The 14,940-nt window shown below is 45.9% G+C and overlaps 1 protein-coding gene across 1 annotated transcript in view; it reads right to left on the minus strand.

The window, feature by feature from the left end:
* Positions 1-2,231: 2,231 nt before the first annotated feature.
* Positions 2,232-14,940, minus strand: part of RNF170 (ring finger protein 170) — a 39,800-nt gene continuing 27,091 nt past the window's right edge. Inside the window, exons 4-7 of the mRNA XM_082243906.1 lie at positions 6,936-7,044; positions 6,065-6,138; positions 4,592-4,699; positions 2,232-2,750 (exon numbers count right to left, since the gene is read on the minus strand). Of these exons, the coding sequence (XP_082100032.1) occupies positions 2,481-2,750; positions 4,592-4,699; positions 6,065-6,138; positions 6,936-7,044 (561 nt within the window). The 3' untranslated portion in view covers positions 2,232-2,480. The remainder of the gene's footprint in view (positions 2,751-4,591; positions 4,700-6,064; positions 6,139-6,935; positions 7,045-14,940) is intronic.

Raw genomic sequence — 14,940 nt, forward strand, 5'->3', positions numbered from 1 at the left:
TCTGGAATCGAAACTCAAAAACAAAAATGTAATATAGTACAGCTTCAGTCCTTAGATGTGGTGGCTGCATTTGTGTTATTTTTCAGACCTTGTATATGTTTACTTTAGGCGCTTTTCCACTGCATGGTACAGATCGGTTTGGCGCTTTTCCACTGCATGATACCGCACGGTACGGGTTAGAACAGTTCGGTATGGTTTGGCACAGCTGCGCTTTTCCACTACATGGTACGGCGTCGGTATCATATCCCACAATCCTTTGCATGCAGCATTGATTGTTTGTCATTACTAGCCACTGATTGGTCAGAGAATCGTTGTAATCCCAGCCACTTAGTACTAAGTACTACAACAGTGGAAATGCAAACCGAGCTGAGTAGAGCCTATACAGGGCTGAAAGGTGCCGACTCGTACCACGCAGTGGAAAAGCAAACTGAGCCGAGCTGGGCCGAGCCGGTGCTTGCAGTGGAAAAGTGCCATTTGAGACTGTATCAGTACCACACTTTTTGTCCTAGGGTGACAACACTCAAAATACTGTATCTAAGGAGAGGTAGCGTTGTCACCTTAGCATAAAAGAGAATTAGGTTTAAAGACCCTACTCCTCATCTACATAATTTACTATGATGGGTTTTAGTTAACAGAGGTGAACTTGGCAGGGCTAATAATAATGACACTACAGAATGCATAGGGTGCACTGGATTTCTGGCAGGTTCAACAGGTATTTTTGCACATTTTGAACAGATAGAACAAAACACTTTCAATGGTATATTAACGGATCAAATGGGGGGGGGGGGGTAACTAACAAACTCATTATTAGGTATACAGACACTTTAAAGTAGTAGAGTGCTTGCAATCCCATACTTCCGTATTAAAATACTGAGATTTTTTTTAGATTAGCCACGTGAGGGAACTCCAAATGACTAAGTGAAATGCAACCGTCTTTTTCTTAACAACTGTTGAGATAAGATATCAATCACATAGGGAGTGTATGGTTTTCAAGGAGTCAGCCAGCTCACAAATGTGCATTTCTAGAGGAATAGTAAGGCCTCATGCACGCTACAGCTCAAAAATGCCTGTTTTACAGGCATTTCATGTTTTTTTTTTCTCTACCTCTAAACACCCCTAATGTTAGCCTATGTGTCCATGCACACATATGCGTTTATAGGCATTTAGAAGCAGGAGCATTTAGTGGCAGAATAAACCCATCACTTGCGTGTTTGAGCTAAAATAAAAGGCCCATAGAAACGTGTTGATGCACGGTCACACATTCTAGGGACCAGAATAAATGAATATTCTGGCCAATAGAATGCACTAATGCCAAATGCATGAACGTGCATAAGCATGTATGCAAAAAACACAGCTTTTACCATATTTTTCCAGCTGCTTTCCTCCTAGGAGTCCTTTGGAGTACAGTGTGCATGTAGTCTAAGTGCCAGTTCACACATATGTGATGTGGGAACCCATGCGGGATCCACTGCAGGTTCCCGCGTTGCACTCGACTCGCAGGCAGTTCACACTGCCTTATGCGAATCGCTAGGGGTGTCAATACAAACTAGTTAACGACACCCTCCGATCAGTTCGCATATCGCAGTGCAAACTCCCAGTTCGGACATGAGAATCTGTATGACAATTCAGACAATCTGTATGGCTGAATTCACAACGCACAGACATCGCATGTGATTTGCAAAGCAGTGCGCTGCGAATCACATGCAATGTCTGACATCGCTGAAGTGTGAACCGGCACTAAAGCATAACTTTTATATAGTATGACAAAGCAGGAAGCAGAGGCTGTATATAACAAGTAAATATGACTGCCCTTATGTACATACATCTACAAACTATACATATAATCCAGATGTTGAAAACGTTACCATTATTTACATAAAGTTGTTCTCTTTTTTCAGGTTTATAAAAAAAAAAAAAAAAAAAAGAAGAAGAAGAACAACAACAAATTGAAAAGACAATGCATTCCCTTTAAAGTCACTGTTGAGAATAAAACATGGCAACATGTCTTCCTGAACTAAATAATCAATTGGGGGTGGGGGTCTGCTTTAAAATGTTTTTCTTTACATTTTATTGCCAGTCTGTAACCTTTAAATTGGTTACTAAAATTAAAAAAAAAAAAAAAAAACACTTAACAATGCAGTGTTAAACAAGTGCTCTTTTCAGATTGTGAAGTTTCAATCCCTTGTATCTTAAAAGGGATTCTAATTCAGTACAATATGTTACCATCTGGCTTGCTATAAACCCATCAGGTGGCCATCAAAGAGCTACATGATGAGATACATGCAAGACAAAGAATATGTTGCTGGAAGATTCAGATACAAGTACAAAACAAGCATTTAGGGAAGCAAAGAAACCTTTAACGATGTCTTATTACACCATGAACAACTCATTTACAATTCCAGTTAAGCAAAAAAGAATATCACATATTCAAAACTGCATAGAGAATTTTTTGAAGGCTCCTGCGTTAAACATACCTCTTTTCACCTGTTCAGTCTTTGGGTCACAACTTCCCGATACATGATAGAAATGTAAATAAGCAATAAAAAGAGAACAAAGAAATCATCCATGAAACCTAGAATACCAAAGAGAGCTTCAGGAATAATGTCCAGTGGTGACACAAGATAGAAAAGGGCTCCCAGCAGACAGAGAACAATTCTGATTCGGAACATCCAGAAGAGCCCACCCACTGAAAACATCTCTCGAAATGCATGGCGTAATAAGGTAGGCAGATCCATAATCCTTTCCATAAGCTAGAATATTAAAATACAAAACAGAATCATTTTCTTGTTTACATTTAGCAATGCATCTCTTAATAAACCTGAATGGAGATAAATATGGAGGCTGCCATTGCTGAACTCTGTTTTCAAAAACGCTATTTGCAAAACTATTGTTGATTTACTAAAACTGGAGAGTGCAAAATCTGGTGCAGCTGTGCATGGTAGCCAACCAGCTTCTCACTTCAAAACATTAATCAGATTATGTTAACATTTTCCTATGCCTTTAACATTAAGATTTTCATATGCCTTTATAAAGCCATTCGTGGAACAAGACTGTTCTATGAATGGCATTATATAGGCATACAACCAGGACTGGATCAGGTGCAATTGGTGCCCTAAGCACACCCAAACAATCATTCCCCCTTGGCTCCTTCATTGTTTAACCCCCTTTTTTCCAAGACTAAAATATCAGTTTTGGGTGTGCTTGACATTCAAGCCTTAGTTAACATATAACTCAATAAGCTATCTGTACTTGAAGTCAGCACAGCAAAGAAACTCAACAAATCTAACGGACAACAATTATACCTGAGACAAATGCTTAAATGGATTCTACGCAAGCTTTGGCTATATGTCTAGAGAACAAATGGATTTGTGGACAACAGGTTACATACATGACTGATTTATTAGCCAAAAGATTAGACATACTGTATTAACATGTAGTTTTAAAGCTAAAGTTTAAGTGGTTCTAAAGGCTCAAGGTTTTTTACCTTCATGCATTCTATGCATGAAGTTAAAAAAACCTTCTGTGTGCAGCAGCCCCCCAAACCCCCCTTAATACTTACCTGAGCCTCATCACGATCTAGCGATCTGCACGAGAGCCTCAGCTTTCCAGGAACTTTCCTTCCTCATTGGCCAAGACAGCAGCCATTGGCTCCAGCTGCATTGTTAATCAAGGCCAGTGAGCCAATGAGAAGAGAGAGGGAGTGGGGCTGAGCCGTGGCTCTGTGTCTGAACTGACATGCAGAGCAGCGGCTCGGGAGCAAGCCTGCTTGGTTACCCCCACAGCAAGCTGTTTCCTCTGAGGAAACATGCCAGGAGGGAAGGGCCAGGAGCGCCAGTGGGGGACCCGAGAAGAGGGGATGGGGGCTGCCCTGTGCAAAACCATTACACAGAGCAGGTGAGTAGAACATATTTGTTATTTTGCAGAAAAAAAAAAAAACACCTTGGCTTTAGTATCACTTTTTGTTAAAAAAAAATAATGTTTTTTTGCTGCATTCTCATAACTTGCCTGTAATGAAAATATGTCCCATGTCCTGCAGGCTGATGGTTGCTATATAAATCTACTTTCCAGTGGTGTCTGGTCTTCTTCACAGTGCTTTCGGTGCTGCAGTGGTAATAACATAGGGTCCAACGCTAGAGAAGGTCCCGATGGATGCCAGCTCCTTCCTCCCCTTGCCTCGTTCGAAAAAAAGTCCTTGCTTTGTTGTACAGTGTTACATTCTGTGAAAACAATGCAAGGACTTTTGACAATGGAGGAAAGGACTTCTTCAGTACCTTTCAATGTTAGACTCAAAGAACCCTGCAGCATCTGAAGTTTAGCACTGTGAAGAGGACCAGGCATCCGTGGAGAGAAGATTTCTACAGACACCATCAGCCTGCAGAGTGTGGGAAAAACAATGTTACATGTTAGTCAACTTTAGCTGAAGCAAAAAAAAAAAAAGTTAACTAAACTTCAGTGTTAAATCGATCACATTCACATTGACATACTGTTGGCTGAAAAGAGACCAAGTAGCAAGCAAAAAAAGAAATGAATCTCTTTTGCTGCACTGACGAACTGGGATCCAATTTTGAATATTTATGTAATTTGCACTTACAGAACGAGGCTGTCCCGAAAATCTTCTATTATAACTGTTAACTTCCTGAAATATCTCTTGCACATCTGGTTGTTCACTGACTTGAAACATCGGAAATAGTAAAGTAACCTAGAATTAACAAGTATTTCAATTAAAATCCCAAATTCACTCAACTAAAGTCGGAAAATGCACGCACACATACAGTGATCAATTATTCATACCACTAATCTATTATTCAGTGACTGCACTGGATTAGAGTGAGCCTATCATAAAAAAACACACTTCACATATAAACAAGGCACACGTTAACACTATCAAATTGTACTTCACTGATGAGAACCTCTGTCTTGCCTTGAGTAGGAAAGAGGTAATGTTCGCTACCTCGGGTGATCTTAGTCTAGGCAAATACATTATCATTTCTGGCTAACTGGAGCACATCACAATATTAGTCTTTTTTCTTCATCGAGATTGCATATGCAACAGTAAATATGGCTGTCCCATGTACAAATATAATTACAAGTGGTAAATAGAAACATGTGTTAATATGTTAACACACACATTGATAAGACCGTTTACATAAAAATATACTTGTCCATGCTCTTCACTGTGCCAGGCTTCAATACTTCTGTAGCTGGCCACACACTGATAAAAATGTGTCTGCGTCCTGCTAAACCAGACAATTTTTTAAGAGTGTTGCTGTCCATGCTCAATAGAAGTCGACCATTTGATTTCCTGATTTCTTACTTTTTTTTTTACTTCTGTCGAAGGGTCATGCTTGAAAATGTTATCAATCAGCGGCAGTCGCTGATCACTGTAACCTAACTGCTGCAGGTGCCACTATCAGAATACAATTCCCCAGCAATGGCTCCTCCATAGTTAAAGTGGAGGAGTGAGTGCATTCACCCTAAAGGGCCGTACACACTGGACGAAATATCCTCCGATTTTTCTATCTCTTGCTCAGCGTTCATTACCGTTTTTAGTTGACAGTGCATAAATGTTCACGAAATTTCTCGTCCGATTTTTCTTTTTTTGGCACATTTGTTCCTAGACTTCCGGGTTGTCAGCAACTTCAGATCATGCGCGGTCTTTCGTATCCGATTTTTCACGGATGTACTGCATACACATTAAACGAAAATTGGTCGTCTGGGGACGGACGATAAAAATTTTGGTGTTAGTCCCTCCGTTTTTTTTCGTTGAAAATGTCGGCATCGGCTGCTGAAAGTTGTGTACACACTAGGCGAAAATCGGACGATTTTACCTCGGACGGGAATTTTCGGCAGATTTTCTACTTGTGTGTACCCCACTTAAGGACCCGTTCACACTAGTGTGATTTCTCCTGTCTCTGCTGCTGCACTGGCAAAGCATGACAATGGAAATCACATTATTTGATTCTTAAATAGGAAAATCATTCTAATCAGCACATCTATTCCTGTGACAACTGTCAACTTTCCAATAAGATGTTGTCCCCATCTTAAGACATAAAATTCTGCTTACCGTTTGACGGCAAATGGGACAGCTAATAGCACCAAGCCATGATCCATACCTCCAATATGCAATGATGCATGGACCTGTTAAGAGAGGTTTAATATTAATTCAAATTTTTGCACAAGCCAAAACATCACCCTATTGCGCAACCAATTTATTTATAAAGCAAAAAAAAAAAAGATAAGAGCAAGTTGGCATATTTTCATAGCAATCAGTCAGGTATTAGTTTTAATATATGTTTAACAAGAAATACCATCACTTTCGAACTGTCTGCCTGAAACTTTAAATTAAATTTTATGAGCAGGAGTGGGGAGGAGATCATTTTCAGTAGGGTGGCCAGGTGTCCCCAGTTTCAGGGGACAGTCCTTGGTTTAAGGGGTCTATCCCTAGAAAAAAAAAAGTGTCCACAATTTAGTCCCTGACTAAAACAACATATCCCTGATTTCTTTCCAGCATTATTAATGGTGTCCCAGGCCCAGGCAGCTGCAGGGTATTCCATCTTAGCAACAATTCTGTGACTGGCCTGGCACAGGAGGAGGGATGGGAGGAATGTATCTGCTCCTGGCTGTGTCTGGGGTTACTGATGATGTCAGATGTTAATATCATGTGGTCTTCCTGGTCCCTCCTCACTTACTATGTGCAGACATTGTTGAAGGAGGCAATGGATTAAATGTCTCAATTTGGCCACACCCAACATTTGGTGTAGTGTGCTTCACGTCATCTCCTCCCCCCTGCCCTACCCCCACTAAAACTGGACATGGTCAGTTGGGTGTCCTCGGATTTCATTTTGGATATTTGTTCATCTTACTTTTCAGGCCAGAGTACAGTAAATAAAAACCCTACACAGTCATAGCAGTGCTCAGTTTACATTTGTATTTACCACAGAAAAGATGTCCACAGTTTGTTTCCACTGGAAACGTGGCCTGTTGTAAACAGACTGGACAAGACATGTCTGAGTAAAACTGATGCCTCTCAGGGATTGCCGTTTCCTGAAAAATACAAAGTAGAAATCCTGAAACATAAAATGCATATTTTATACAAAAAAAAAAAAAAAAAAAAAAACAGAGGTCACATGTTTTAATCATTTTTTACCCGTGTCCTATTTCACCTAATGAGATCCCCCACAGATGTGGTGTGTGGTGCTCGGCATAGAATTGTTCTCTCTTCCTTGATGTGAAAGTTGCCATACACATTTATTAAAGGATAACTTGGTTACAATTACAAAAACACGAGCTATCACTGATTGCTAATATTAAAAAAAAAATGTAACAGCTTGCCGACCATATAACTTACATAAATGGCGGCAAGACCTAGTACGTGATCCTGCACTTCCAGGTCTGGGGTGCGCATGTGTGCTGCTGGCAACCCACTTCTGCTGTGATTATACACAGCGGGAGCTGTTCTGTGGGTACCGTGGACTCAATGTCCGCTGGCAATTGCCGATCATTAGGCAGAGAGCCAGAACAGTGATCTACCTATGTAAACAAGGCAGATCGCTGTTCTGTCTATTTATTATTTCCTAAAGTTCATTTTACACTTGGACTGAACTGTTGTGTGTTTGATATATCATTTTAATATAAGCTTTCTGCATAGTAATGTTTAATGTTGTGCTTATTAGCAAAGTGTCACATATAATACATAATTGCAATTCTAAGTCTCTCTGATTGTATTGCAGTTTACAGAACTATTGATAGAAGTAAATTCAGTTTTGGAATAAAACACAAAGCTATTTCTGTCTGTTTTGTTAACTGGCTGTCAGCTAAGGGATAGTAGGACAGCACACCCACAGTACACAAGCACTGGCTAGGCACACAATTATCCCTTTGATCTCCCCTGATGTTAACCCCTTCCCAGCCAGTGTCATTAGTACAGTGACAGTGCATATTTTTTTAGCACTGATCACTCTATTAGTGTCACTGGTCCCCAAAAAGAGTCAATCAAAAGTGTCAGTTTGTGTCCGATTTGTCCGCTGCAATAGTCCTGCTATAAGTTGCCGATCGCTGCCATTACTAGTAAACTACTTAGCGCTACTTCAGCGCAACTTGTATGATAGACGACTTTGTATTTGGCCAATCAGAATATGATGTGTTGTCATTTCCTTATTGCCCACCAAAAAAAAGTTCTTAAAAATTGTCGTTTTTGATAGAGAGCCAATTATTGAAAAAAAAAAAAAAACGGAATTTTTGTAAAATCTTACCTGTAAAATTCCTTTCTCTGAGTCCTCCGACAGTCGCCGCCTCTTCATATTCGTCACATATGGGGGTATTAGACTTTGCTCAGAAGGAGTAGCTAGGCAACAGAATATGTTAACAATAAAGCTTTAACATATCCCACCCTCAAGGGGTGGTCCCCTCAGTCAATACCCTCCTACTTCCTGCAACCATATCTCAGTTTTAGTGGAATAGCAGTAGAGTATACATTCAAACCCCAAAAGAGGGGCGGGGGCGGCGACTGTCGGAGGACTCAGAGAAAGGAATTTTACAGGTAAGATTTTACAAAAATTCCGTTTTCTCTTACGTCCTCCGACAGTCGCCGCCTCTTCATATTCGTCACATATGGGGACGTCCCAAAGCAGTGCAAACATGAGGGGTGGGAAACGCATCCGCGCCGAAAGGCAACGCAGTCTCCACATCAAAGAAAGGAACCTTACCAAAGGAAGGAAACCAGCTGGGCAACAGCAAAAATAAGTGCTCAACAGGAGCAACAACCCAGGAAAAGACAAAAAACCAGGGGATACAAAACTTATCCCAACATCCAGGAGTCCCCAACAAGGGACCCTAGGGAACAGCCGCACTAAGAACCTTGCGGCCAAAGGAAGCATCCGCCGATGCCTGAACATCTACTTTGTAGAATTTTGTGAAAGTGTGTACGGTCGACCAAGTCGCCGCCTTACACACCTGGGCTACAGAAGCCCCATGACGACAGGCCCAAGACGTACTCAGAGATCTAGTAGAGTGCGCCTTCACAGGCACAGGGGGAACCTTCCCCTGCAAGGCATAGGCCTGTTCAATGGTCTGCCTGATCCATTTGGCAATGGTAGAGGCGGAAGCCGCCATGCCCTTCCAAGGACCCTCTGGAAGAACAAACAAGGAGTCCGTCCTTCGAAAAGACTCAGTCGATTTAAGGTAAACCCTAATCGCCCGAACAACATCCAGAGAATGCAATCTCACCTCCTTTGGATGTTTAGGCTTCGTGCACAACGAAGGCAAAACAATATCCTCGTTAAGATGGAATTCCGAAACTCGTTTCGGCAGAAAAGAAGGATTAGGTCGCAAGACCACCTTATCCAAATGAACAACCAGGTACGGAGACTTGCAGGACAAAGCCGCCAGTTCCGACACTCTGCGAGCCGAAGTGATCGCCACCAAAAAGGCGACCTTTTTGGACAACATAGACAACGAGATCTCCCTGATCTGTTCAAAAGGAGCACGTTGTAACACAGATAGGACTAGATTCAAGTCCCAAGGGGGCAAAGGATCCCTCCTAGGAGGAACCAGATGCCGCACACCCTGAATAAAAGTGCCAACCAAGGAGTTGGAAGCCACGGGACGTTGAAACAGAACGGCCAGCGCAGACACCTGACCCTTTATCGTAGCCAGCGCCAAACGCTGATCGACACCCGTCTGAAGGAAAGACAGCACACGGGAAACCGAGTACGTGCGGGGTGAAAACCCCCTGGACTCACACCAGGCAAAATAGGCCTTCCAAGTACGGTAATAAACCTTTCCCGAGGAAGACTTCCTCGCGTTGATCAAGGTATGAACAACCTCTGGAGAGAGTCCCTTCTCCTTCAGGACCTCGGTCTCAACAGCCAGGCCGTAAAAGCCAGCGACTGTAAAGCAGGATGGTAAATCGGTCCTTGAGACAGTAGATCGTCCCGAAGAGGCAGACGCCAGGGGGCGTCGACCGCCAGATTCACGAGGTCTGCGTACCAGGACCGGCGAGGCCAGTCCGGTGCCACAAGAATCACCGTGCTGCGTTCCGAGTGTAACCTGCGAAGGAACCGGGACAGCAACTGAATCGGTGGAAACGCGTACATCAGCCTGTACTGATGCCACGGGGCCACTAACGCGTCCGACGCGTCTGCCCGAGGGTCGCGCGTCCTTGCCACGAACCTCTTCACCTTGTAGTTGAGGCGAGACGCGAACAGGTCCACATCTGGAAGACCCCACTTCGCGCACAACATCTGGAAGACAGCCGGATGGAGAGACCATTCCCCCTGATCCAGGGTCTGGCGACTCAGATAGTCCGCCTGCCAGTTCTCCACTCCCGGAATGTGAACCGCCGTTATCGCCGGGACATGAGTCTCGGCCCAAGACAGAATGTCGGCCACTTCTCGAGCCGCTCGGGCACTCCTGGTGCCCCCTTGGTGGTTGATGTAGGCCACCGCCGTGGCATTGTCCGTCTGCACCCGAACCGGGCAGCCCTGCAGCCGGTCCGTCCAGCGATGAAGACAGAGCCTTATCGCACGCAATTCCAGAATGTTGATCGGGAGGGAAGACTCCCCCTCCGACCAGGTCCCCTGGGCGGACAGAACGCCCAGAACACCACCCCAGCCCGACAGGCTGGCATCCGTGGTGATTATCGTCCACAAGATCGGACGAAACGACTTGCCCCCGGACACCAACGGGGACTGGAGCCACCACAGAAGGTTTTTCCTGGTGCGAAGACTCAACGAGATCTGAAGATCCAGAGATTGAGGTCGCCCGTCCCACTTGGACAAGATCTCCGCCTGGAGACCCCGCGTGTGAAACTGCGCGAAAGGAATCGCCTCGAAAGCCGAGACCATCAATCCCAGACATCTCATACACGTCCGCAGAGACGAGTTCGGAACGTCCCTGAGGGACCTGACTTCCTCCTGAAGAGTCCTGAGTTTGTCTTCCGGCAGGAAGACCTTCGCCTGCACCGAGTCCAGTATCATTCCCAGATAGGGAAGACGAACCGACGGACTCAGTGTCGACTTTGGAACATTTATCGTCCAACCGAACTCCTGCAGAGTTTGCATCGTGACAGACAGGTCCTTCTCCAGACCCTGACTGGTCGCAGACCGAATCAGAATGTCGTCCAGATACCCCAGGACAGAAATGCCCTGGGCCCTCAATAATGCCAGAACCGGTGCAAGCACCTTGGTGAAGACCCGCGGAGCCGAGGCGAGCCCAAAGGGCAACGCCACGAACTGGTAGTGATCCTCCGCAATGGCAAATCGAAGGTATCTCTGATGACTCTCGAATATGGGGATGTGAAGATACGCATCCTTCAAATCGATGGAGGCCATGAATTCCCCCGGAACCAGGGCAGCCACCACCGAGCGCAGGGATTCCATGCGGAACTTGCGAACCCGCACAGAGCGGTTCAGAGCTTTCAAGTCCAGAATTGGACGAACCTTGCCCTCCTTTCTGGGCACGGTGAACAGATTGGAATAAAACCCCCGAAATCTGTCCCGATGAGGCACCGGAACCACCACTCCCTGAGCCCTCAGGTCCCGCACCGCCAGGTGCAGATCCCGCAGGCGCTCTGGAGACAGTTGTAGATTTGAGGGAAAAAATCTGCTCTCTGGCCGAGAGAGAAACTCGATCTTGTAACCAGATCGAACGATTTCCAGAACCCATCTGTCCCGCACACGGGCCAACCAGGGCTGAAGAAAACCGAGCAAGCGTCCCCCCACCCCAAAACTGGGTGAGGGCGCCCCTTCAGGCCGAACTGTTATGGGCCGCAGGTCCGGATTGGCCGGACTTCTGTTTCCCAGACCAGGGTTTCTTCTGAGAGCCCTGGCCTTTGAACGGTTTGCCCTTGTAGTGCGGCCGAAAGGCACGAAAGGACCCCTGAGGGGGCCGAAAATTCGCATGCTTCTTCCCAGAAGCCCCCTTAGCCTTGGGGAAATGGGGCAAGAGAGTGCTCTTACCCCCGGTGATCCCCTTAATCAACACATCCAGGGACTCCCCAAAAAGGCGAGACCCATCATAAGGCAGATTGGCTAAGGTTTTACGTGAAGATTGGTCCACCGACCAACATTTCAACCAAACCAGGCGGCGAGACAACACCGCCACGCTGTGCACACGTGCAGCCAACGGAATCAGGTCCAGGTCCGCATCACACAGATACATGACACCCTGGTGGATCTGATCCACCATGTCCAGGGTCGCCGCCGAGGCCGAATCGGCCACTAGGACGCGCCTAAGCATCTGCGTCCAACTTGCGATCGCCTGGGCCGCCATGAGAGAAGCAAATAGAGCCTTAAGCATAGAACCCGTAACAGAATAAGTATGACGGGCAAGAGACTCCAGTCTCCTATCCGTGGCATCACGGAAAACAGGGGATCCCTCTGCAGGAATCGCAGTGGCTTTGTTCAAAACCGCAATTGCATGATCCACTGGTGGAGGCACACACCACCGTTCATCAGTGGCAGGGGAGAAAGGATAACGCAGCTTGAATTTACTTGGTACCGCAAAAGGTTTGCGCAGATCGCGCCATTGATCCTTTACAGCGCGCTGAAAATCAGCATTGCAGGGAAAAACCTGCGGCGTCCTGCGTTTTCTCTGCGTCCCATAAGCCGCCAAGGCAGCGGAGGGACACACTTCGTCCTGCAAACGTAGCGTCTGCTTAATGGAAGCAATCAACTCATCCATGATTGCAAGCTCTTCAGGCGAGCCAGGGGGAGAATTACCAACCCCCTCAACCTCAGCCTCTACCTCAGACCCCACTAGATCAAGAGAGGAGCGGGACCCCGATAGGGGGGTCCCTGCCAGAACAGCCCCATCACCTTCACCCTCAGAATCGGAGGACAGAGTAACACTGGGCCGTTTAGTAGATTGAGCAGCCACCAGCATTTGCACCTGGGCAGCAAGGCCAGCCACAATAGTGGCTAAATCCCCCCCTGGGGGGGAAACAGCGGTCCCCTGGCTTTCCACCAATACTGTGGGAAACTTGCCCTCCTGAGAATCCATTGCCCCTGTACGCCAGACAACCAAGGGTTAACTGCCCCCTTTCAGCAAGCGCGGTAAGCGCAGCCCACCGCACACACTCAGGCACAATGAGACCCCCACAGGGAATATACAGACTGAATACAGGCAATGGACAACAGGAATAGAAGGATAAAACCTGAGGAGACCCCGCTGCTGCTGCTGCCTCGACCGGTGTTCCAGGAAAAAGGAAGTGATGCTGCCAGGGCGCTCTATGTAAGCCTATGGAGGCTACAAGAAAATGGCCGCCGTGCATGTAAACCATGCGGCCGGAGCGGGCGCCGGTAAAATGGCGTCGTTTGGCGCCGAAACCGCCGCTCCACAGTGCATAAAAACACACACAATTTCATCCCATTATATGGATACATGTTAGATCGCCGCAGCGATCGCTGTATATGCCCCAACATGCCATTAAAAACATGCCCCACAGCACACAGCTTCCCACACTGCCCAGCCTGACACACACAGTGTCATACAGCTCCCCCCCCCCCCTTGCAGCCCACAGCATGCAGCCGAGAGATAGGGAGACAAGCAGTGCGATTTAAAGGCAGGTTACACAGTCCCAGACTGAGACCCCCCCCAGACAGACAGGTCCCCACATAGACACACTTACCTCATATGGCGTGGGGAACCCGCACAGGCGAACAAGCCGCTGCACATGAGGCAGGGAGAGTCGCAATTCAAGACGCACACAATGGCGGTTAAGAAACCGCACAGCGTCCGGTGAGGTAGCCACCTCACCAAACATCCCTGCACCGAACAGGGATGGGTCGTTCACCGTGCCAGGAGCGTTACCTGGCTGAACGCTCGATGGCAGACTGGGAAGCCACTGACCCACGACCTGCGATCAGGGGGATCAGCCCGAGACCCAGTCCGCATGATCCTCTTCGTCCGAAGAACTAACTAATGCTGACAAAAAACAACAGCTAAGTAAAGGTAGAGAAAAAACTCAAATAAAATATTAAAAAGAAGAAAGAGTCTGGGACAAAAAGTCCCAGCACAGAGAGAGCCAGCCACTCCTGACAAGCTAGACATTAAAACTGAGATATGGTTGCAGGAAGTAGGAGGGTATTGACTGAGGGGACCACCCCTTGAGGGTGGGATATGTTAAAGCTTTATTGTTAACATATTCTGTTGCCTAGCTACTCCTTCGGAGCAAAGTCTAATACCCCCATATGTGACGAATATGAAGAGGCGGCGACTGTCGGAGGACGTAAGAGAAAAAGAGATTTCTTTGGATTTAGTGTCTGTGGGGTCTAAAAAGTGTACCTGTGAAGTTTCAGGTCTGTAGCATGTACAGAACCATAAAAAAAGATAATTTTTCTTAGAATTATTAATAGAGCAGGGTAGTGGCTCCGCTCCTGTCACACCTGGGCGTTTTTGTTTCAGACGTTTATTGGGCATTTTTTGGGCGTCTTTGGAGGCAGGCATGACATCTGAACTTCTGTGTAGGGGTATAAATACACACACACACACACACACACACACACATATATGTATATATGCACATACACACATATAGGTTTTAAAAAGGAGCGGAACCATATCCCTGCAAATTATTTAATTAGCGCATGGATAGGGTTTCGCTCCTTTTAAAACCCATATGTGTGTATGTGTATATATACATATATGTGTGTGTGTATATATACCCCCTACACAGATGTCATGCCTGCCTCCAAAGACGTCCACAAAAAAGCCCAATAAACGCCTGAAACAAAAACACCCAGGTGTAAAAGGAGCGGAGCCACTACCCCGCTCTATTAATAATTCTAAGAAAAATGATCTTTTTCTTATGGCGGTCACCCTGACATGGATGAGTTCGGTCACCCTGGCATAGCAGTCAGAGTCAGTTCACCCTAAACTACACTACGGTCACCCTGACACTTAACACTTTCCCTACAGAAACTAGATTATTGAATCTAACAA

This window comes from Pelophylax lessonae (genome assembly GCF_965119305.1).
Source record: "Pelophylax lessonae genome assembly, chromosome: 1".
NCBI classification, from domain to species: Eukaryota; Metazoa; Chordata; class Amphibia; order Anura; family Ranidae; genus Pelophylax; species Pelophylax lessonae.